This window comes from Cnephaeus nilssonii (assembly GCF_951640355.1).
Source record: "Cnephaeus nilssonii genome assembly, chromosome: 19".
In the NCBI taxonomy this organism is placed as follows: Eukaryota; Metazoa; Chordata; class Mammalia; order Chiroptera; family Vespertilionidae; genus Cnephaeus; species Cnephaeus nilssonii.
Window position 1 is genome coordinate 20,554,587 of NC_137090.1, and position 24,193 is coordinate 20,578,779.

Consider the following 24,193-nt stretch of genomic DNA (forward strand, 5'->3'; position numbering starts at 1 on the left):
CACAAGTCAAAATAAATAATATAACGTGTTTCATGGTCCCATTTTCTAAATCAGTGTTTTGCTATCCAAAGCATATCAACTTTCTGAAATCTTATATGCAGTAGTTATTGCCTTTCTATGTTAGAGATTTTAAGAAGTATCTTCAAGTGCTATACATTTTAGAAAAATAAAATTGAACTCTTTATAACACTATTAAATAGCTGCTTCTTTGTGAAACTCAGAGGAATTTATGCTTAAGATGGATGTATTCTTTTTTTCCCCCCCAAGTATTTAAATCAAGGTGCAAAGATGTTAGGTTAAAGTATATGAATTATTCCACTGTTAAAAATTCCTGAATTTGCCGAAACCGGTTTGGCTCAGTGGATAGAGCGTCGGCCTGCGGACTCAAGGGTCCCAGGTCCGATTCCGGTCAAGGGCATGTACCTTGGTTGCGGGCACATCCCCAGTAGGGGGTGTGCAAGAGGCAGCTGATCGATGTTTCTCTCTCATCGATGTTTCTAACTCTCTATCCCTCTCTCTTCCTCTCTGTAAAAAATCAATAAAATATATTTAAAAAAAAATTCCTGAATTTGTAGAACAGTGAACCCTTGCAAACATTTGCATTGTCAATACCCTAGACATTTGCAATAATGTTGTTCTTAAGGGTCCATACTCTAGGCATGGTATTTTAGGTAATCTCTAAACGATTTCCTTTATCATATTTCAGCATTGATATCCTTGAATGGGCTCTGAGGCCTAACTTAAACTGTCTTCAATTTCCTAGTGATTTAATCTCTAATTTCTAACTTATTTTTTATGATGAATACTAAATATTCCTTGTGTGACTATAACTATTTCTAGAAGCTCTGTGCATTTTAAATATGTATACTTTATATAAATGTGAAGAGATTTCTAGCATGCTGAAAAGTACAGCAAATGGCATAACATATACTGTATATCTATGTGCTCACTATCCAGATGTAAGAAGTGTTAACATATTTTGATATTTGCTCCAGATTTTTTAATTTTTAGAAATAAAGCATTACAGATCCAATTGAATCCCTTTTGTATCCCTTCTTGATTCCACTAACCTTTCCCAGAAATAACCACTATCCTAAAGTTGGTCTAGATCCTATCTGTTTACATCTACAGCTGTTTGTGCCTATAAAAATATATATATTGTGTGTTTTTTAAAAACATGTATGTAACCAGATGCAGGTTCGGCTGCCTGCCACAACAAAACCCAAACTTGTGAGACAGGTGCTGATGAGAAGGAAAGTCGTTTATTCAATCACCGGCTACCTGAGATGGGGGACTCTCGTCCCAAGGCCCATCTCCCCATCTCAGGATAGGAAAAACAGAACAAAGCGATCAAAGGGAGGGGGTTGAGAGTTCTCCACTGAGGACACTACGTGTTGACCAGCACAGTCTATTCTGATAAGGATCTTGAAACTGGTCAAGCAATGGTCTGGTGTGCATCCTTCTGCTTTTTGTTTGAAGGTCAGCAAATTTCCTGGAGCTGGAATACCTGAAAGTCGGAGTCTCTCTCCCTTGAAGTTATTAGTTCCTAGATTCTTATACAAACATGCTTTTATCTACAAGCTATATATTAGTCAGAGTCAGCATTTACAGAAACAAAAGAATGGTGGGGTGGGTTACAATTCCCCACTGTTACATGGATAATGGTGTAGAGGGTCCCCTGGGAAGGCACATGGGCATTCTTTAATTATTGTTAGCTGAACCCAGTGGCATTGGCAAGGGTGTTGTCAGCTTGACCTTCATTTCAGCCCATGGTGTGGGGAAGTGCGTTTTGATATCAAAATCCAGCCTAGCACCAGGAATGCTCAGGGCCTACTCAAGAATACAAATAATCTCCTTTGTCTTGACCTTTTGGTGAAACTTCCTGGTATTTGGGGGTATAAAATAAACATGCTGCATAGGCTCTGGGTCACTGTCTCTCCATCAGAAGAGGGCAGCGGTCCACCCGGCCCCAGCTTTTCTTTCTATCTCTGTGTCTAGTCTCTTTCTTTTATTTCTCAATCCCCAGCCGCCTCTACTCAGGAATTGGACCCGCTCTCTTTCAGCGCTGGACGCAGGAAAGAGAGAAAATAGTTACATCTGGCGCCCTTCCGTAACTATTTTCACTCTGTAGCCACGCTGGACACGGAAAAGAGAGAAAATAGTTACATAATGGTGTTATGCTGTATACTGCATATTTTCTTCTTCAATCTGTTCATTTAAAAGGACATTTGAAATTTATTCATGTTGGTATATGGCCAGTTAATTCTGTTTTAACTACTATGTAGTATTCTATTCTGTTTTCTTATCAGAGGATTTGTATATGTCTCTTAACATACATATGTAAGAGTTTCTTTAGAATATATTTCTAGAGACATATACATATGCACTCTTTCCAACAGTATAGGAGTGCCTGTTACTTATGTCCTCTCCAGTGCTTAATATGATAGACATTTTAATTTATATAATATGATAGGTGTAAAACAATCCTATTGTTTAAATTTGCATTTTTCCTGGTTACTAGGGAGATTGAGCACTTTTCATATTGGTCATTGGGATATCCTCTTCTGTGAATTACCTTTGTATATTCTTTACCCCACCCCCCTTTTTTCTCTCAACTGTTGAGCTTTTAGCATTTAAAAAATTGATTTGCAGAGTTTTCCCTTTTTGTGGGTTACTTGTAGTCTCATCCTTTGTTAGTTGCAAATAGCTTCTCTTAGTGGTGATTATTTCATGTTTATAGTTTTAGATTTAAATTTTAGTATAGTTATAATTACCTCGTTTTTCCCTCTATGATTAGTGTATTTGTATGTTTTTAAATAAAAATTTCTTCACCCAGAAGTCAGAAAGATTTTCTTCTAAAAGATTTAAAATTTTGCCTTTCACGCTTTGTTTAATTCATCTGGATTTAATTTTTGTGTTTGGTTTGAATTAGGGAACTAATTTTATCTTTTCTGTATTTATAATCATTTATCTCAATATCACTTATTGAGTCCATCTTTTTCCCCACTGATTTGTATGCCATCTCTGTTTTATATTCAATCTGTCTGGATTCTGTTACGTTTCATAATTCTGTTTGTCTATATGTACATCAATACCACTGTTTTAATTACCATAGCTTAAAAATGTTTTTCAGTTACAGTTTACATTCAATATTATTGCTGGCTGGCGCCTAGGGGCCTGCTGGCTACTGGCCGGGGCCTGCCGGCCACAGGGCCTGCCAGCTGCCGGACTGGACCTGCTGGACGGGGGCTGGTGAGGGGGGACCACAGGAGGTTTGCCAGCCAGCAGGGAGGGACCAGGGAAGGTTGGCTGGCCATGGGAGGTTGGCTGTGGGAACGCACTGACCACCAGGGGGCAGCTCCTGTGTTGACATCTGCCCCCTGGTGGTCAGTGCATGTCATAGTGACTGGTCAACCGGTCATTCTGGTTATTGGGTCTTAATGGTCGCTTAGGCTTTTACTAGTACATATATATAGATTATTGACTATATTGTCCTTCTCTACAATTACATAGCTTTAAAATTATTCTTGCTGTCTGGTAAGGTAAGCCTGCTCCTTATTTTTCTTCATTTGGCATTTCTTGGTCCTTTTTCTTTTTCTTTTTTAAAATTGATTTTAGAGAAAGAGGAAGGGTGGAATCAAACCCACAACCCATAACCTTCTGGTACCTGGGATGATACTTCAACCAACTGAGCCACACAGGCCAGGGCTCTTGGCCCTTTTTCTTATAAATTTTAGGAGCCACTTAATCCTTCTTCATTAAAAATATTTTTATCTTTAAGTTATCTTTATCTGTTGCTATTGATTTTGACTTACTTTTTCATTTAAAAAATATTTTTTATTGATTTCAGAGAGGAAGAGAGGGAGAGGGATAGAAACATCAATGATGAAAGAAAATCATTGATTGGCTGCCTCCTGCACGCCCCACTGGGGGTCAAGCCTGAAACCCTGGCATGTGTCCCGACTGGGAATCAAACCATGACCTCATGGTTCATAGGTTGATGCTCAACCACTGAGCCATACCGGCTAGGCTGCTTTTTCATTTTGACATTAAGCCAAAAAGTGCCAACTTTGTGCTCTATAGATTTGAAACCAAATGAATTTGCATCAGCTGTTTATGAGTAATGCAGGGTATTTTGGTCCTTTGCTAAATTCAGAACGAAGTGCTAAAGTTCTGATGTATTTTGCACTAACCATATAGATCTTTGGTAATAAAGTGGGAAAATTATTAAGTTAAAATAAGAAACTGTCGGCGGCTGCTCTATTGAGCCTGCCCGCTCCTTCCGTCGCCCTCTTTCCCCAGATGAGTTCTCCTTGCTCTTCTCTTTCTCCTAAGCTCCAAAGGCCCTTCTTTTGCCTCTTGTTTCCTGAGCCCACGCCCAGCTGACTCACTTCCCCTACTTCTGTGATTTTCTAAATTTTTGCTTATAAAAAGAAAAAGAAATAATATAATTTTTGAAATCTAACATTTACTTTTAAAATCACTAAATAACAAAGAATATTTAGGGGTTCACTGGTGGATTTTTTAAATTGTAAGGTGTCTTTAGTGTTAGGTGCATATGAACATTTTCCTACTTGGTTTGACAAGTAATGAATATAGTAATTATCACTAATTCTGGGTCTTCCAAAGAACATCTGTGTTAGGGGATTTAAAAATGTTAGTTATCCTAGTTACTTTTCTCCTAGAGAATAATATTAACAAAATTTTGTGAGAGGATAAAAGACAGTTCCCACTGTTTAGAACAGAGCCTGGCATGGAAGTATTGATGATTTTTTAATGAATGAATGAACATGTATTTCTGAATACCTTAATAAATAATCATTTTGGACAGTGTCTTCAGTTTGAATTTTAATGTTATGTTCTCTGCCAAGCTATTGAATACTCCACTGTTGTTTATTCTGTTATCTACATCATTAATGAGATAGTATAGCTATAACTTTAAACAGCTGCTGGACTCCAATACAGTCTTTTCTTCACCTGCAGATATTGAGTCTGATAACTGCTTTTTGTATATATAGCTTCTAATCAATTTACTACTAATTAAGAATCAAAATAAACTTAATTATATTTACCAAGTTAAATGATGAAATGGACTAAGAGCATTTCTGAAGCCTCTTTTCCACATTTTTTCTCTTCTATTGTAGAAGGAAATGAACCTGTCAGTATTTCTGTTTTTTTATTTTTTTTATGAAGTTTATTTCTCCTTACTGAGTACAGTGATTCTCAAAGTGGAGACTCAGACCAGCTAATTAGCATAACCTGCGAACTTGTTCAAAATGCAAAATTTCAGGCCCCACCCCAGGCTGATTAAATTAGAAGCTCTGAGTGGGGTCCCTGCAATCAATCCCCATCCCCTCCTCACCCCTCCCCTCCCCTCCCCTTCCCTGCCATCCCCTCTTCTCTCCTCCCCTCTCCTCCCCTCTCCAGAATAGGGTACAGGGAGAGAGAAAGAGAAGCACTGATATATGAAAAAAGCATTGATAGGTTGCCTTCCATATCTGCCCCTACTGGGGATTGAACCCACAACCTAGGTATGTGCCCTAACCAGGAATTGAACCAGCAACCTTTTGGTGCACGGGATGATGTTCTAGCCAACTGAGCCACACCAGCCAGGACCCCTGCAATCTCTTTTAAGTGTTCTGTAGGTGATTCTGATGTATGCTAAAATTGAGAACCATTCACAGCATTTTAAGCTCTCCCATTTAGTTCCTTATAAATTGTTGAAGATGTTTTTTTCCAGACTTCTTCCCAAATGTTTGCTCAACCTAGTTATATCCAGATTCCTTTTCTTCCCTTTAATACCTTCACCTATATCCAATTTTCAAACATTTAAGAAAGTGTAGTTATTTCTTGCATATAGTAGATTTGGTACCCTAACTAAAATGCTAGATAGTATTAACTATAGTTAATAACATATTATATACTTGAAATTTGCTGAAAGAATAGATATTAAGTGTTCTCACTATGCACACATGGGCATACACACACACACACACACACACACACACACACACAAAATGGTAACTGTAACTTGATTGTGGTAATCATTACACAAGGTATACTTATATCAAAACACTATATTGTATACCTTAGACAAAACTCCCTAGGCTGAACATATGCCATGGATGTTTATGACCCAGCCGTTCTACTGGAGGGTGAGGTGGGAATATATTCAATAGAAATGCATACAGATATCATTCAAAAGACATGTACAAACATGTTAATAGCAACAGTATTCATAATTAAAAACTAGAAACAACTTAAATGGATATATAATGGTGGTATGTTAATATCTATACTAATAATAGCCTAGGTAGTTGTCACGCCCTCACGTCGTCACAAGATGGCTGCACACACAGCAGAGGGGGGGCCTGGTGCCACTCTGCGTGGTGAGACCTGGGGGGTCCCATAGCTCCGCGCGTGGAGTGGAGGAGGCCTGTCCCAGCATCTCCGCTGCCTCGTGCGGAGTAGGCAGGTCCTGGCGGAGGAGGTGGGTCGCGGCAGGGGAGAGCAGTTGTGGGTTATCAGGCTGGCAGGGGAGCAGTTAGGTGTCAATCAGGCCCACAGGGGAGCAGTTAGGAGGCTATCAGGCTGGCAGGCAGAAGTGGTTAGAGGCAAGCAGGCAGGCAGGCAGGCAGGCGAGCAGTTAGGAGCTAGCGGTCAGGAGCCAGCAGTCCCGGATTGTGAGGGGGATGTCCCAGATTGGAGAGGATGCAGACCGGGCTGAGGGACACCCCTCCCTCGCCCCCACCCGTGCACGAATTTCGTTCACCGGGCCTCTAGTAATTATATATTATAAGAGAAATGAAAATGAGTGAACTATTGCCACAACATGGATGAGTCTCACAATCATAATACAGACAGTCCTCGGGTTACGACGTATGTTGTTTCATGGTTACGTCGCCATCTCCCATTTATTTATTTTTAAGAAAAGTTCCATCATTTCGACGTATGTACGTATGTGCTTTATGTTTTTTATTATTTATTTACCACAAGTAAAGGTCAGGAATTGTAATCTTTCTTTTAATTTTTTTTTTTACTGTTTTGCTTCATTACTGCTGTGTATGTGCTCCATGTGAGTGATGTAGGTGCTTATGTAGGTGGGTTCCGACTTATGGCGAAAATCGCGTTACATTGTGCCGTAGGAACGGATCTCCGATGTAACCCAAGGACCTACTGAATTGAATGGTAGAAGTCAGACATGGAATAATACATGATGTTTGATTCCACTTTATATATAAAATTTTCAAAACAGGCAAAACTAATCTAAGGTTTTTATCTGGTGATAAAAACAAGATAGTAGTTATCTGTGGTTGGGGCAAAAATCTAGTGATGGGGTAGGGGAGAGCTGGGCAGTATGGAATGCTGGTAATGTCTTTCTTCAACTGGGTGTTGGTTACCTTGGGTGTGTTCACTTTGTAGAAATTCATTGAACCAAACATTTGCAATGTATGTATTTTTCTGTATGTATGTTTTTCTTCAATAAAATGTTGATTTAAAGAAATGGTAATGTCTTGTAGGTGATGTCAGGGTAGGTGGGAAACTAAAAGGCTGGGTATATTTTTGTCAGATGACTTGTCAAATTGTGACCGTGGATAAAAATACTGTCTCATTCAGAAATCAAACTTATGACCTAGACTTTATTCATCTCATGTTCTAAATTAGTGATTTTCAAACAGTTTATCATGAATCCCATAAGTAAAAAATGCATTGATCATTTATATGTATATATATTTATAACTTATACTTGAATAGTTTATATACATAATAAAACACATCAAAATAAATAAAAAGGATGAGCTAAAGATGAAAAATATATTCGCAATTTTTTTTATTAGCAATACAGAAAGTAAAGTGATAGCTTCATTATTCTTTAAACTCTTGGTTTAATATTTTGTAATACACCTATTTAGAGATCAGTTTCTAAATTCAGTTTATTTTGATACTTGGATTACCAGACAAACTTGAGATGCACATATCCCACTTTAGAGACCACTGCTCTAGACAACTGGGATAACTATTGAAATTAGCCTTTAGTTAAAACAAAAGCGAAGCAAAAAGTAATTTGTTTTCCTCTATAAATTTGTGTTTGGGAGACAAAGTTAAGAAGAATCAGCTTTGGCTTGAGGTTTGAAGAATGGCCACTGTAGTCATAAAAGACTGACTACAAGTGCCATATTTCACTAACTAGGAAACCTGAGAGAACAGGGGAGGGTTATTGGTTAATAAATACTTTATATGAAGGAATGTTTTGCTAGTCACTGTTGATCATAAGATTGTTATGCTCTGTTTTTAAAACATGTAAACCTGTAATTATCTTTGTTGGGAGATATTTAGAATTTGTTTTTTCTCAATCTATAGGAGACATGGCTTAGAGACACTTAGGATCTCTTATAAAACTATACTTTTCATGATATACTTTATCAAACTTATTGAATCTACTTCATTGTGTTTGAGTCAGTTTAAATTCTTCTCTTTGAAGAGGTGGAAAACCAACTCAAATAAGCTTCAGCAAAAAAGAGAATTTTTTGGCTTATAACCAACGTTCAGGATTCAAGGATTTTAACTTGATTGTCAGGTCTCTGTTTTAAGGTGTTTGTTTGTGTCTCTGTTACCTTTGCTTTCTTTGTGCTAGGTTTATTCTTAGAGCAGAAAGTCCTCCTCCATGTGGTGGTGAGGCAAGGGAGAATTCCTTTCTTTAATTACTGGTCTACATAAGGCCCCTTGGTTGGAATAGAACTCTATGTGGTTGTATGTGTGCTGTGATTGGCACGCCCACAAAAGCGTGTGCAATGAGGAAGGAACAGTTTTCCAAAGGAAGGGTTTGCTATTATCACAGAGGAAGGGGTGCTGGGAGTAAAAACAATAGGCCTTTACAATAGGGGATGAGGAATAGAGGACAGGAAGGCATAAACTATTCTTTAAGGTTATAAAAGATAATTTCATTTTCCTAATCATTGCTTTTTATAGAGTATGCAAGCTGCGAGATGTCCTACAGATGAATTATCTTTAACCAACTGTGCAGTTGTGAATGAAAAAGATTTCCAGTCTGGCCAGTGAGTACCTAACTTTGTTTTTCTTCTCACCTGCTAGATGGTATTTTAGAAAGTTCTAGAGAGCTCTTATTTTTTAGTTAACTTGAGAATATTTTTTTTTGAGAATAATTTTTTATTCCTCTTGCTGAATTAGAAAATGGAAGAGATGAGAAAGAGTTGTGTAATTCAGTCTTAACTGTTAAACTTTCATAACTATAACATTTTTAAAAGCATATATTGTTTTTTATAACTTTCTTAAAATCGATTTCCCTAGCACAGTGGTTGGCAAACTCATTAGTCAACAGAGCCAAATATCAACAGTACAACAATTGAAATTTCTTTTGAGAGCCAAATTTTTTAAACTTAAACTTCTTCTAACGCCACTTCTTCAAAATAGACTTGCCCAGGCCGTGGTATTTTGTGGAAGAGCCACACTCAAGGGGCCAAGGAGCCGCATGTGGCTCGCGAGCTGCAGTTTGCCGACCACGGCCCTAGCAGAACTAAACATACTGGTCATATGAATCATATATAGCATTGCCATTAGGTTTTTGGCTCCAAAGTCAGGTTGTCTAAGTTTAAATTCTAACTCTGCCAATTATGAACTTGGTGACCATGGGTAAGTTACCATCTTTGTGTCTCTGTCCAAATCTGTAAAATGGGGATGATGATAATTGTAAAGATTTGAGTTATACAAATAAAGCACTTAGGACAGTGCCTAGCACATTAATAAGTCCTCAATAAATATTAGCCATTTTGATCAGTGATGCTAAGATATTTTAAAAGGCATGAAAATTGGAAGATGCACAACAAATGTAGAATCTTTATAAATATTTAAAAATATATATTTTTATTGATTTCAGAGAAGAAGGGAAAGGGAGAGATAGAAACATCAATGGTGAGAGAGAATCATTGGTTGGCTGCCTCCTGCACGTCCCCTACTGGGGATCGAGCCCGCAACACAGGCATGTGCCCTTGGCCAGAATCGAACCCGGGACCCTTTAGTCCGCAGGCTGACACTCTATCTGCTGAGCCAAACCAGCTAGGGCTATAACCATTTTTAATCGTCATTTATTTTAACTGATTCATGTTACCCCACTGCCAGAACTTCTAAAGGCCCTGCTACCAAGTTCAATGCCATCCATATGTTTCTGAGGTTGACAGAGGTAAGGGGCTGTACCTAAGGCAGACTAGGTAGATAAGGAATAATCCATTTAAAGCAAGCACCAATCTTCCTATAACTAATGAAGCAGGATTTTAACTGAGGCTTTGTTTGTTTGTTTGTTTGTTTGTAATTTTTCTGTGAAATACATGAGTTTCACAGAGTTAGAATTGGTAATAATCTGTGGTTTTCAGTTTCAGAATAAGGTTCTGTACTGCATCATTGTATTAATATTATTTTCATTCCTAAAATTCTGTGATGCTCAGTTGAACACAGAACTCTCTACATATAAACTGCAGTATGGATAATCAGTGTGAGAATTTTTTTATGGAATTCTTTTATATATGTCAAATGTTCACTGTGCTCATGAAGGGGTTATTTAAAATACAGTAGCTATGAAGAACTTATATTTTAGTGGCAAACTGATATGTATGGAAACATTAACCATTAATATTAAAAATTATAGCTTTCTAAAAGATAATTTAAAAAAGATAGCACATAACAGTTTGAAGCTTCTATCTTATACACAGTTCTTGGTAGTTTCTTGGTATAAGAGATTGTCATGAAATGACTATATTTTATCTGTTTATAGGTAACTTCTGAGCAGAGTGAATTAGCATAAAATGCTTTGAAATAGTAATACATATATGAAAGTTGATATATTTTGTAAAAATTTTTTACCATCTTTTTAGTTTTATAGGTATTACTGCTTCAACCTATTATGAGAGTCTGCAAAGAGATTTAAATACTTGTCCTGAAAACTAACTTTTTTTTACTGCCATACCCTATTCTGTCTTTGGTTCTCCTCCCTTTATTCTATTTTGAGGTGAAATAATTCTCAGGAGAGGAAATTCATCTGGTTTTTACTTAATATTAAGACTAAATCACTATTATCAGTTTTATGTAAACTATAAAAAAACTGTTATCAGTTTATGTAAACTGGAAATGTAATAAAGTTTATATTTTGGGTGATATGTACCCTACTCTCTTGAACTTGGTCCTCATTCTGCTTGATGTGTGTTTGGCCCAAGGTGCTCCTTATGCCTGGAAAACATTTTGACTTGCTCACATTTTTTAGAAATGAAATTTGTGCTCCTAGTCCTTCCGGACTGTCATGTAATGCCATTTTCCCGCCTGGTAATCATCAAGTCTCAGTTGTTGGAAATGAACACATTTGGAAGTGGTATTCTTCATCTCCTTTGACATGGAGTACTGACTGTGTTTCTGTCTTTTAGGCATGTGATTGTGAGGACCTCTCCCAACCACAGGTACACATTTACACTGAGGACCCATCCATCAGTGGTTCCAGGGAGCATCGCATTCAGCTTACCTCAGGTAACTCAGGTGTTAATTTCTTCTCTTCCATTCCTGAAGGTCGTAGAAGCAGCAGTCCATTTAAAGCAAGCATCAGTCTTCCTATAGCTATTGATCCATGCTGAAGAAAAACATCTAGATAATATACTGGGAATTTAAAGATATATCCTGAATTGCCAATTTTACTGTGTCTGCCTTTTATTACTTTGATTTTTTTTTCTAATTCTAAAAAATTCTGCAGTAATATCAGTTAGCTATCTGATAAGGCGTTAAGTTATTTTAATGTTAACTTCCAGGGTAACAGAGAAGATATAAAAATAGCATTTACTTATAAAATTGACATCTATTAATAGTGATTTTTAAATGCAGTGATGTCAGACTAAAGAATATGATATGAGTAATTGTTATCTCAAATTACAACCTAACTTGCTGGGCTCCAGTAATGACTGGAAGGATAATGATCACATTTGTAACTGTTGGTGGATTCTTCAGAGGGAAAATTGCCTTGCACTGCTCCAGACATACAATCCATAATCTAGGAGCACCACAGGTACTAGTCTGTGTTCTATTGTTCCTTATTTCCTTGCTCGTGCTGCTGATCTCATAGTCTTAAGTACTGTAAATACTACCCCTCCTCTTTCTAATAAGCATTGATTTACTCATGATTTCTGACTATTTCTCCTTGTCTTTTTGCTGTTAAAAAAAATTTCCCTCCAACATTTACTGTAGGCCAGATACGATTCTAAGTACTTTTGCATGTATTTGCTCATTTACTTCTCAAAACAACCCCGTACTATAGATACTGTTATTATCATACTTTGAGGCCATCTTTGGAATTGAAGTGCAGAACCTAAATGTGGCTTCTCTGTGACCCCAAGTCTGGGCTTAACCAGCATGCTGCTAAATTTCAGGTTGGCTGTGTGTGGGATGGGATATTACAGAAGAGGGGTGTGAAGGGCAGAGAGGAGGGAGAAGTGACCTATGGTGGAAGGGAGAGCACTTAATGTACACATTTAAAATTCAGCATCCTCTTTAGCTATCCACCACAAAACCCACATGTTCAGATGAGTAGACAAACTATTGATTTTCAGCCAAAAATTACTTTTCTCACTGTTCTTTGGAGTGTTATCAGTGGTTACTGATTTTGAATCTATACCAAGCCAGTCCCGAATTTCTGCCTACACATACTCTGGGTCTGCCTCCATACATTATTGCCTTTGTAACCAGTCTGGACCTGGGGAGAAGCTGAAGTCTGGCTGCAAATGCCTGAGAGAATCCTTTGGCTGGTACACAGAGACTAACTGTAGCCATCTAATGATTTGAATCCCTGCTTGGGTTTCAGTATACATTGTCTGACCAGTTTTAATGTGGTTTTTCTGAACTGAATGTTTTTCTTTCTGTGATACTGTCACAAACAGTGTAACTAACCCCAGTACATTTAGAGTACTGAACTATCTGATACTACAAAGAGCTTCAGGAGTGTTATACTACTCAAATGAGCATCTACTCAGTGGTGCTGGCTTTACTGTAAAGAGGCAAGCTTTTCATGTTTTGGGATGGATGTGCGTAAGTTTCCTAGACTGCTGTCACAAGTTAGTACCAAAAACTGGGTGGCTTACAACAGCAGAAATTTCTTCTCACAGTTCTGGAGGCTGGAAGTCTGAAATCAGTGGGTCAGCATGCCACACTCTCTCTGAAGGCCCTCGGGAAAATCTGTTCATGCTTAGCTGCTGGTGTTGCTGACCATCCTTGTTGTTCTTTGACTGGTAGATGTATCACTTCAATCTCTGCCTCCTTCGCCTCATGACTTTCTACCCATATATCAGTGTGTCTTCTCTTCTTATAAGGACAATAATCATATTGGCTTAGAACCCACTCTAATTTGATATAACCTTGTCTTAACTTGATTCCATGTGCAAAGATCTTATTTCCAAATACAGTCACATTCACAGGTGCCAGGACGAAGATTTCAACATATCTGTTTGTGGGACACAATTCAACATAAAAGAGCTTACCATGTTTTGGTCTTTGAATGTGTTCCTGAAATTCAGAGAAATTCCTCTTTTCCTCATTTATCTAATTTTGATTGATTTGACTTTAAGTGTCAATTTTTTTCTCTTTTATTTTACAGCGAAAATGGGCTGGACTTTCTATTGGGCAAGAAATAGAAGGTAGGTAAATATTTTAGCTACCTGAGGGAGATTTTCTTTAAGATTTTCTCATAGTTCTGGAGATCTGTACAATTTCCTGTTACTGGTTGTTAGGTCGTTGCACATTCATTATAATCATATTATTGGTTAGATCTATGAAACTGTTGTTTTGAGGAAAATGCAGAGGCCTTTTAGAGGTAGCGGGGAAGTGTGATTTCCCCACAAGAGTCGGGTGAGGGAGGAATAAAGTAGAAGGAGAGTGTTGTTCAGTATGTTCGAATTGATTCGGATGGGGAAGAACATCTCTAGTGATTATTACTATGTTTTAAAATCTGTGCCTGTGTCTCTTAATGACAGCCACGTAAAGCCCCTCCCTTTTATATATATATTGATTTCAGAGAGGAAGGGAGAGGGGATAGAGAGATAGAAACATCAATGATGAGGGAGATTCTTTGATTGGCTGCCTCCTGCACGCCCCCCACCCAGGATCGAGCCCACAACCTGGGCACGTGCACCTGACCAGAATCGAACCCGGGACCCTTCAGCCTGCAGGGCTCTATCCACTGAGCCAAACCAGCTAGGGCTGTAAAGCCCCCTTTTGGTTCAGTTCTGTTAGGATTCATTTTGGCGAAACTTTTAGTTACTTGGAACACAGCAAGTATTTGGTGTCCCTGTGATTTTTAAAAATGCTTCTTTTTTTGCCCTAGTGTCCTTATATACGTTTGACAAGACCAAACAATGTGTTGGCACAATGACCATCGAGATTGATTTCCTGCAGAAAAAAAGCATCGACTCCAATCCTTATGATACCGACAAGATGGCAGGAGAATTTATTCAACAGTTCAACAACCAGGCATTCTCAGTGGGACAACAGGTAGCTTGAAATTTTCTTTCATTTCTTTCTTTTTATAGACATTCTAATCCCTGTAGTTGTCCGAAAATTATTCTACTTTTAAAAAACTGAGAGTAGCTTTGCATATGAACAGGTATATCTAAGATGAGTGATAACAAGTGAGGGAAATGTTTAGAAAAATTCTAAAGACACCTTAGGTTACAATGTGATATATGATTACAGCAGTTTTTCTATCTGTAAATTGGGAACATACATGTCTCAAATTTCTTCTTTGCTAATTGTGGGGCATTTGTATAGTCTTAGGGTGCCTTTCTCTTTAATGATATGTTTCTGTAGAAAAGTAGTTCTTAACTTTTTTTGGTTATGAACCTCTTTGAGAATCTTAAGGAAATTATGTATGCATATTTTCAGGTTTTTCATAGAACCTCTGAAGCCCTGATTTTCTCTTTTTTAAAATGGTATTGCTGATGATGGCCGTTTGTTTGGACTTCACTTAATATCATATTGTTAACTTCCTAGGAAGAAATTCTGTCCTTTTAAAATTGTACTCTTAAAAAATATGTGAATTTATAAATTGCTCTGTGTTTGTACACATCCTATGTAATAAAGAGCTCATGTGCTAATTAGACGGAACAGCAGAACGACTGTCTGGACGACCGTCTGGATGACCTTCCAGACGAAGCCGGGGCTGCGAGGGTTGAGGCAGCCGGGGCTGCGAGGGCTGAGCCTCTTGCACAAATTTCGTGCATCGGGCCTCTAGTAAATACATAAGTAATTATTGCTCCTGTGCCCTTACATTTGTTCCCTTCTTTATGACTTTTCTTAACCGCTCCTAATTCCTTCCTCCTATCATAGCTCCATAGCCATGGTCCTCAAAGTGTGGTCCTGAGGCTCTTTCAGGGGGTTTGCAAAGTCAATAGCTATTTTCATATTAATACCAAGACATATGTGTCTTTTTCCTCTTATTCTGTCTGGATGGTCGTTCTGCTGTTCGGTCTAATTAGCACATTAGCTCTTTATTATATAGGATGAGCAAATGGTGCAGTTTTGTAGATATGTGCTAGTGCAGCACATCGACTGCTGAAACAGTCATGGGGGTCAGCTGTCTTCCATGAAAGAGATTTGTGAAAAAGTGACCGTCACTCTTCCAACTTTTGTTTTTTTATTTTGGACATTAGAGAGTATTTTATAAATTAAAAATGTTATTTTTGTTAACACATCATGGATTTATTAGTTAATTTTAGATTAATAAATAAAATTTAAGTTCCTTTGTTCTAATTTCTAATATGGTAAATATCATCAATAAATATAATCTATATAAACAAAGGCCTTTTGGGGGGCCTCAAAAATTTTTATTCTTTTTAAAAAATATTTTTATTGATTTCAGAGAGGAAGGGAGAGGGAGAGATAGAAACATCAATGATGAGAGAGAATCACCCATCAGCTAGCTGCCTCCTGCATTCCCCACAATGGGGATCGAGCCCACAACGTGAGCATATGCCCTGACTGGGAATTGAACCGCGATCTTCTAGTTCATAGGTCGATGCTCAACCACTGAGCCACGCTGGCTGGGCAAAAATTTTTATTCTTATAAAGGATCCTGAGACTAAAATATTTGAGAATCCTTGCTTATAGCATTCTGATCTCTATAACTTCACCTGGACTCCCTTGCAGTCTCTCACATGGGAATGTATGTAAGATGTGGAACGAGAGAAGTGGTAGAAGGAAAGAGTTGTTGAAGTGAAAGAGTGTTATTTATTTTCATCCTCATTTTCAAAGGCATAGATTTGGAATAAGACTAAGAATTTGATAGTCTACTCATTATAATATCAAACCTTCGTGAGTAGAAACTGAATTAATGATAGACAGGAAAAGGATACAGTACATTTATTATTATTTTTAAGAATACTAGAATTGGTATGAACCTCAGAGTTTATCTTATCTAACCTCCTCATTTTGCAAATGAGGAATTTTAGGTCGAGAGAAGGTAAATTACCTAGTACATGCCCCTGGCTACACATCCAGGGGCATAACTGAGATACGAACCCATTAGTCAATTGGTCAGTTAATTAAACAAATATACTGTGTATATTGAATATCTTATATGTTCCAGCCACCATTTTAGGCACTACAGATCAACAGTGAACAAAATACGCATAATCCCCACTCTCCTAGAACTTACTTTCTAGTTTGGGAAGACAGAAAATAAGAAAGAAATGCCATGAACTTGAAGTACTTTGTTGATGTAAATTGGATGATGCACTAGGGAGCCACTGTGGTGCTACGTTGGTCCAGGAAGGCTCTCCAAGAGGACCTTTAGCGAAAATTTGTTGACTACCTATCCATTGCATTTGGGGCTATATTATATTCCTCTGGATTCCTACACTTTTGGACTGATAGTTTAGCTCAAGTCATCTTGCTAAACTTCATTGTTGTTGTGGGTTTTTTACAATATATTTTTATTGATTTCAGAGAAGAAGGGAGAGGGAGAGAGAGAGATAGAAACATTAATGATGAGAGAATCATCAATCTGTCTCCTGCATAACCTCTACTGGGGATCAAGCCTGCAACCCAGGCATGTGCCCTGACTGGGAATCAAACCATGACTTCCTGGTTCCTAGGTCGACGCTCAACCACTGAGCCACACTGGCTGAGCTAAACTTCATTGTTTTTACCTTCTCCTTTAGCTTTAGTATTTTAGTAGAAAATGCTTAGAAGAATGTTTAATAGAAAATGCTTTGATATTTGTAATAATTTAAACCTAATAACATGTGGATGTCTATAAACCCATGAAATAAAATCCTCCATAATATAGAGAAGAAATAAATATCTTACCCCAAATCACTGTTCTTAGTATTTATTCCCTTTCAAAGTAAATAGTAGTAGCAGGATTGACAATCAACATTGCCAGTTATATTTACTGTTATACCCCAGCATGTGAAGAGGGCCTAGCTTGTGAAAGGCACTCAATAAATACTTGGCAAATGGATGCATCTGATGCTGTCTCTATACTCGTGTGGCAGGCATTTGGTATTGGTTTTAGAAAAGTATGGATATCAGAGTCTCAGACCCAGGCTGACTCATGGCAATGTCATTTACTGTGACTCTGGGTCACATTGCTTAGCCCATCTCTGTATCTCAGCTTCCTCACTAGTTAAAACTGAGGAATAATTTCTGTTTCCAAAAGAGTTTGTGAATATTAATTACGTAACCTGTGGTGATTGTTAGGTACACAGCAAATAACTCAATAAATGTTAGTTCCCTTTTCCCCTCATTGGCTAGTGGGTAGTTTGTCCATGAAGCAGATATAAGAGGAACACATGGAACAAAGCTGCTTTTCTGCATTTAGAGAATATTGCTGATGATGTGAGAGTGAAGCCATTGTATCATAAAGTGATTTTTCTGCCCTTTCCTTTTTTCTACACAGCTTGTATTTAGCTTCAATGAAAAGCTTTTTAGCTTAGTAGTAAAGGATATTGAAGCCATGGATCCCAGCATCCTGAAGGGAGAGCAGGGGACAGGTAAAAGACAAAAGGTATGTTTTATTGATAATTTTTATTTGATAATTTCTATGATGTAAATTGTGCAGATTAATAGAACTTTTCTACCCATTCTCTTGCTCAGTGATTTCTTTCATATTATGCACTCTTTCTTTTATGATAGTAGGGAGAGAAAATTGCTTTTATAGCAAGCATTATTATTAAAATACTAGAAGCCCGGTGCACGAAATTCATGCATGGTGGGGGGTTGTCCCTCAGCCCAGCCTGTACCCTCTCCAATCTGGGACTCCTGGAGGGCAGTCGGACATCCCTCTCACAATCCAGGACTGCTGGCTCCTAACTGCTTGCCTGCCTGCCTTCCTGATTGCCCCTAACTGCTTCTGCCTGCCAGCCTGATCACCCCCTAACCACTCCGCTGCCAGCCTGGTTGATGCTTAATTGCTCCCCTGCCAGCCTGTTTGCCCCCAACTTCCCTCCTCTGCCGGCCTGGTCACCCCTCACTGTCCTCTCCTGCAGGGTTGATCACCTCCAACTGCCCTCCCTTGCAAGCCTGGTCCCTCTCAACTGCCCTCCCTTGCAGGCCTGGTCCCTCACAACTGCCCTCCCTTGCAGGCCGGGTGCCTCCCAACTGCCCTCTCCTGCTGGCCATCTTGTGGTGGCCATCTTGTGTCCACATGGGGGCAGGATCTTTGACCACATGGAGGCAGCTATATTGTGTGTTGCAGTGATGACCAATCTGTATATTACTCTTTTATTAGATAGGATAGAGGCCTGGTGCACGGGTGAGGGCCAGCTGGTTTGCCCTGAAGGGTGTCCCGGATCAGGGTGGGGTTCCCTTGGGGCGTGGGGCGGCCTGGGCGAGGGGCCTGTGGTGGTTTGCAGGCCAGCCACGCCCCCTGGCAACCCAAGAGGAGGCCCTGGTATCTGGAATTTATTTTCCTTCTACAATTGAAACTTTGTAGCCTTAAGCCGGTGAGCCCGGCCAGGGTGTGCGGAAAGCTTTGCTTCCCCTGTTGCCGGCGGCAACCCTGGCCTGCTCTCTCAAGCTCCATTCTGCCGCCATTTGTTTGAATTTGTTTACCTTCTATAATTGAAACTTTGTAGCTTGAGTGGAGGCTTAGGCCTGCAACAGCTATGGAAAGCTTGGCTTGCTCTGTTACCTGGGAAACCTTGCTCACTGTGGCTGTAGCCATCTTAGATTGGGGTTAATTTGCATACTCGCCCTGATTGGCTGGTGGGCGTGGCTTGGCTGGTGGGCGTGGCTTATGTAGCGGAGTGATGGTTAATTTGCATATTACCATTTTATTAGAGAGGACTGGAAGCCCGGTGCACGAATTCATGCATGGGTGGGATCCCTTGGCCTGGCCAGTGATCAGGGGTGATCAGGGCCTTCTCACCTAGTCATCCTCCCCGTGGGAGGTTGGCCGGCTGCGGGGAGGGACCGAGGGAGGTTGGCTGGCCGCAGGACGTTGGCTGTGGGAACTCACTGACCACTAGGGGGCAGCTCCTGCATTGAGCATCTGCCCCCTGGTGGTCAGTGCACATCATAGTGACCGGTCAACCGGTTGCAACAGTCGCTTAGGTTTTTATATATATAGAATAGATGGCATAAAATACACTTATTTGCAGACCTACTAGTAATTTGAAATTTGTAATCCTGGTTGAATGCAGATAATATGTACTGTAAATAAATAATAATAAGACAGGCATTATGAAAAGATATATGCATTGAAATAAAGAAAACAGGAATAATTGAAAGGTAGTTATGACAAAAGTAAATGTAAATTAGATGATAGTTGGAAGATTTGCTCTGCTCAGAGAGACCTCATTTCCTCTTTGTTTTTGACTTTGCTTTAAGAAGTCCAGAAGTCTGCTATAGACTACTAATTATTGTCTTTCTGTACAGATTGAACTAGGACTGGTTCTTGGAAATAGTCAAGTTGCATTTGAAAAAGCAGAAAATTCATCACTCAATCTTATTGGTAAGACAGTTTTTAGAAGATTCTGAATAACTCTGTTACATGTGACTCAACTACAGTGATTTTCAAGTGGGAAAGAGAATAGGGGCATCTCCCTTGAGAAAGCTTTTCACAAAATCACAATGAGCTAATGTAGTAAAACTTTAAAACCGTCACTAGATCAGCATTGTCTAATAAAAATACAATGGGAGCCACATATGTAATTTTTAATTTCCTAGTAACCACATTATAAATTAGGAAAAAGATATAGATAAAATTAATTTTTAAAGTTTTTATATTGAGATAAGTTTAGGCTTACAGAAGATTTGCAAAAGTAGTTCAGAATTTCTGTATACCCTTTACCAGCACCCTCTGATGTACATCTTAAATAACCATAGTATGGTTACCAAAGCTAAATTATCATGGTTACATTGCTGCTAACTAAATAGAGACTTCACCAGTTTTTTATTATGTCCTTTTTCTCTTTCAAGATCTAATTCAGGACCCACATTGCATTTAGTTGTTTAGTCTCCATAATCTTCTCCAGTCTCTGACAGTTCCTCAGACTTTCATGGTCTTATATGACCTTGAGAACTGGTCAGTTATTTTGTAGACTGTCCCTCACCTGATTGTATGTTAAATGCAATACTAGTGTCACTTTGATTAGTGATGGAGTTAAATGATAAATGTGCAGGTAAATAAAGTCTTTCCAACAGATTCATATTGTAGTCCTATTCTTTTATATTAGCCCCACTTTTAAGAACAGATTGAACTTTAAGAAGAGTAACTCACCAGAATAATAATGCCATTAACTTTACAGCAGTTATTATTTTTTATTAATTTAATAACTAAGTTGATGTTTACTCCAATAGAAAGTAGAGAATTTTCTTTGGTTGCATACTATCATATCCAAGGTTATTTAATTTTCTTGGAATGTGTAGCCTTTTTTAATTCATAAATTATTAATCCCTCTTATTGTTTTTCTTAATTATAAAGTAAAATATTTATTTTATAAAATATGGATAGACACCCAAACACAGCTCACACAACTTCAAAAATTTTAAATTTTATTCTGTTTTCATACTGTTTTCTAATTTATTCTTTCTGATTAACGTATTTCAACCATCTTAATAAATACACCTTTCAACATTAATTTTAATAACTATATACATCATTTTATGGGTGTGGGATATATCAAAACCTGTTATTTAAAAAATATATTTTATTTATTTCAGAAAGGAAGGGAGAGGGAGAGAGAGATAGAAACATCAATGATGAGAGAGTATCATTGACCGGCTGCCTCCTGCATGTCCCTTACCCAGTATTGAGCCCACAACTCAGGCATGTGCCCTGACAGGGAGTCAAACCGTGACCTCCTGGTTGAGTAATCCTGGCTGGACTCAAAATCTCCTGTTACTGATCAAATATATTTCCACAGTGTATTTTATGTTTTGTACACTTTTAGTTATCTCAAGGGAATTGCGTGACTTTCATACAGTGTGGGTATTTCTAAGTAATTTTTGCGAAGGTGTGATTGATAGGTTTTTCCCTTTGGAAAATAAAATTGTGGTGATTTAGCATACAGTAAGTTTGGCCACAAGAGGGCAGTAGAGTGTAAGAAAAGTATTTTCCGTAGCTTTGTAAAGGAAATGTTAAATCCACAAAACTCTTAACCATAAAACTACTGTTTAAGATAAACTTTTTCTAATGCAACCTTTTCTTCCCTAATTTAATAAAACCTATAATATTACTTTTTTATGTATAGTAATGTATTTATTCCAAGGCACTTTTATTCTTTGTATTTGTGATAGTTAATGTGGTTCTCTGGAGTTACTTTAGGTGGCACTATAACATTTAAGTGAAATAATTTGTGTCTGAGAATTTGAAAACACGAATTTTGAAATCATTAAAGACTTTAGGATGATTTTAGACTTTGATGTACAAGTGAAGAAAAGCAAATAAGACACCAAACTTATTCAGTGCATCTTCCCAGGCTGAGGGGTTCATATACTCAATTATAAATTTAATCTAGATAAATACATGTATTTTTAAATACACTTGCCTTAGGAGCCTTGAGGGACTGCTAGATTTCAGTTATATTTCTGGCAGCTGGTGTTGTCTTCATCAGATATGCACATGGTGTTTCTTCTAATCAACCCAATTAGTTAACTTGGTTAGGATTCCATGGATTGATTACAAACGGACTACAGCATGAGTTTAGCTAGTCATTTTGAAAGTTTTTTACTGACCCTAAAGGGGGACCAGACAAAATAGTTAACATAGCAAAACTCATTCTTATTAGAAAATCAGCTAAGAGCATGTTGTTCATCTTTGTATAAGGCTAGCCTTTCTTTGTTCATTGAGGATGCCCCATGAGCTCTTGTCTGTCTGTCTTTTTATACTTACTGATGAAGTTCTTGTTTCACATTTGATTATCTTTGTTTAACATAGGCAAAGCTAAAACCAAGGAAAATCGCCAGTCTATCATCAATCCTGACTGGAACTTTGAAAAAATGGGAATAGGAGGTCTGGACAAGGAATTTTCAGATATTTTTCGACGAGCATTTGCTTCCCGAGTGTTTCCTCCAGAGATTGTGGAACAGATGGGTGAGTTTAAAAAGGAGAACTTGATAAAACCTTATATTGTTTTTTAAAATAAATGTCATGAAGTCTCTTTTCAGTAATGTTTTAAAATTATTCTTCAGACCTTCCAAAGTATTTTTCTCTTTTAACTTCTTCTAAAAATTTTTTTGCCTAAAAAATCTTTGACAAGTTAGAAGTTTTAAAACTACATTTTAAATATATGGAGAAATCATAGAAATATTTGTGGTTTTGCTCCGCTTTTGAAATTTATTTATTCATTTATTTACTTATTCAGGTCTGTTTTTCTACTGTACATATTTAGATATATAATTTTATTTAGTTATTTTAAGGTTTTGCATAGGGAATATTTAAAAATTTCACCCGACTCTAAAGGTACACTATGGGTCAGATTTACCCTGCTGGGTAATTATTATCTATTAGACTGTGGGCATTTTCTAATATTAGCTGCTGCTTCTTTGTAGTGTGCTGTTGCATTACTTAATTAGTACATCTTCATACCTAGTAAATGGATACTTGGTATGTTTTTAAGTTTGATAAGTTTGATCCAATAAGACAAATGTAGGGTATTCATAGGAATATTTTCCATATTACATACAAAAAAAATGCACTATTCATTTATCACTTTCTTCTTGAAGGTTTATTTAATTTATCTGTGTGAAGTGGCATTATTTGCCCTAGTGGAAATGCTGTCATGACTGTTTTCATATCCATATTATAAGTTGGATTGGAATGTGAGCCACAGAATACCTCAGAAAGGAATTTATAACATAACAGCTTCTGGCAGACTATTAGTATAAAAACAGTATCCAAAAAAAAACTGGAGGAATACGAATATATTACTCCTCTCACCCCCATCATTCTTTATCTTTCAATTGCTACCGGGAGATAAAGTATATTCATAATGGTGGGGATAAGAACTGCTTTCTAGGCACTAAGGGCTTGGTTCTATTAGCCTCCTATTGTTGGTAGCTTTTCTGCCTGGTCGCTCACTCTGATAAATTACAGGCATAGCACACACCTGTTCACTGGGTAAAGGTCGAATTTGGAATTGGATTAAGAGAAAATGACAGAGACCCTCATCACCTGAGTTTTATACACCTTGAAATGGCAATAACATACTTTTTTATCTGAAAGATACAAAGGCCAAGTCCATAAAAAAACAATTTTAATTTGGAAAATAGTAAAAAGCATGATAGTTCACTATCTTGGCAATGTGTATTTTGAGGCATACTCCATAAAGCTTTTTTGATCAAGATGAAAATATTATTTAAGTATATTGTAAGTATAGGCAGAGATAAAAGGATTTCAAATGTTGTAATTTATTCTTGTAGAATATTTTTTCTGGATTTCAAGAATGAGCTCTGATATAGAAAGAGTCTAATGATTCTGTTTCTTTGAGCATTATACTATCCAGCCAACAAGCAGAAGAATAACTGCTTCTGTAAAACCGTAAAGCCATACTTTTAAACTATATTATGAATATTTTCTCACCATTGGACACTATGGAGGATTCAGCTATTCAGACACTACAGTTTTGTGTATGTGCATTATCTAAACTCTGCTCATTTGGGGCTTCTGTCTGAGTTAGGTAGTTCATAAAGGAGTAAAACTCATATTGGT

At 37.8% G+C, this 24,193-nt stretch overlaps 1 protein-coding gene across 3 annotated transcripts in view; it reads left to right on the plus strand.

The window, feature by feature from the left end:
- NSF (N-ethylmaleimide sensitive factor, vesicle fusing ATPase) overlaps positions 1–24,193 on the plus strand; it is a 121,752-nt gene that overhangs the window by 3,549 nt on the left and 94,010 nt on the right. For all 3 annotated transcript variants that reach the window (XM_079798058.1, XM_079798059.1, XM_079798060.1), the window contains exons 2-8: positions 8,971–9,056; positions 11,430–11,529; positions 13,640–13,679; positions 14,366–14,532; positions 17,939–18,046; positions 19,918–19,993; positions 22,421–22,576. In XM_079798058.1, the coding sequence (XP_079654184.1) occupies positions 8,971–9,056; positions 11,430–11,529; positions 13,640–13,679; positions 14,366–14,532; positions 17,939–18,046; positions 19,918–19,993; positions 22,421–22,576 (733 nt within the window). The remainder of the gene's footprint in view (positions 1–8,970; positions 9,057–11,429; positions 11,530–13,639; positions 13,680–14,365; positions 14,533–17,938; positions 18,047–19,917; positions 19,994–22,420; positions 22,577–24,193) is intronic.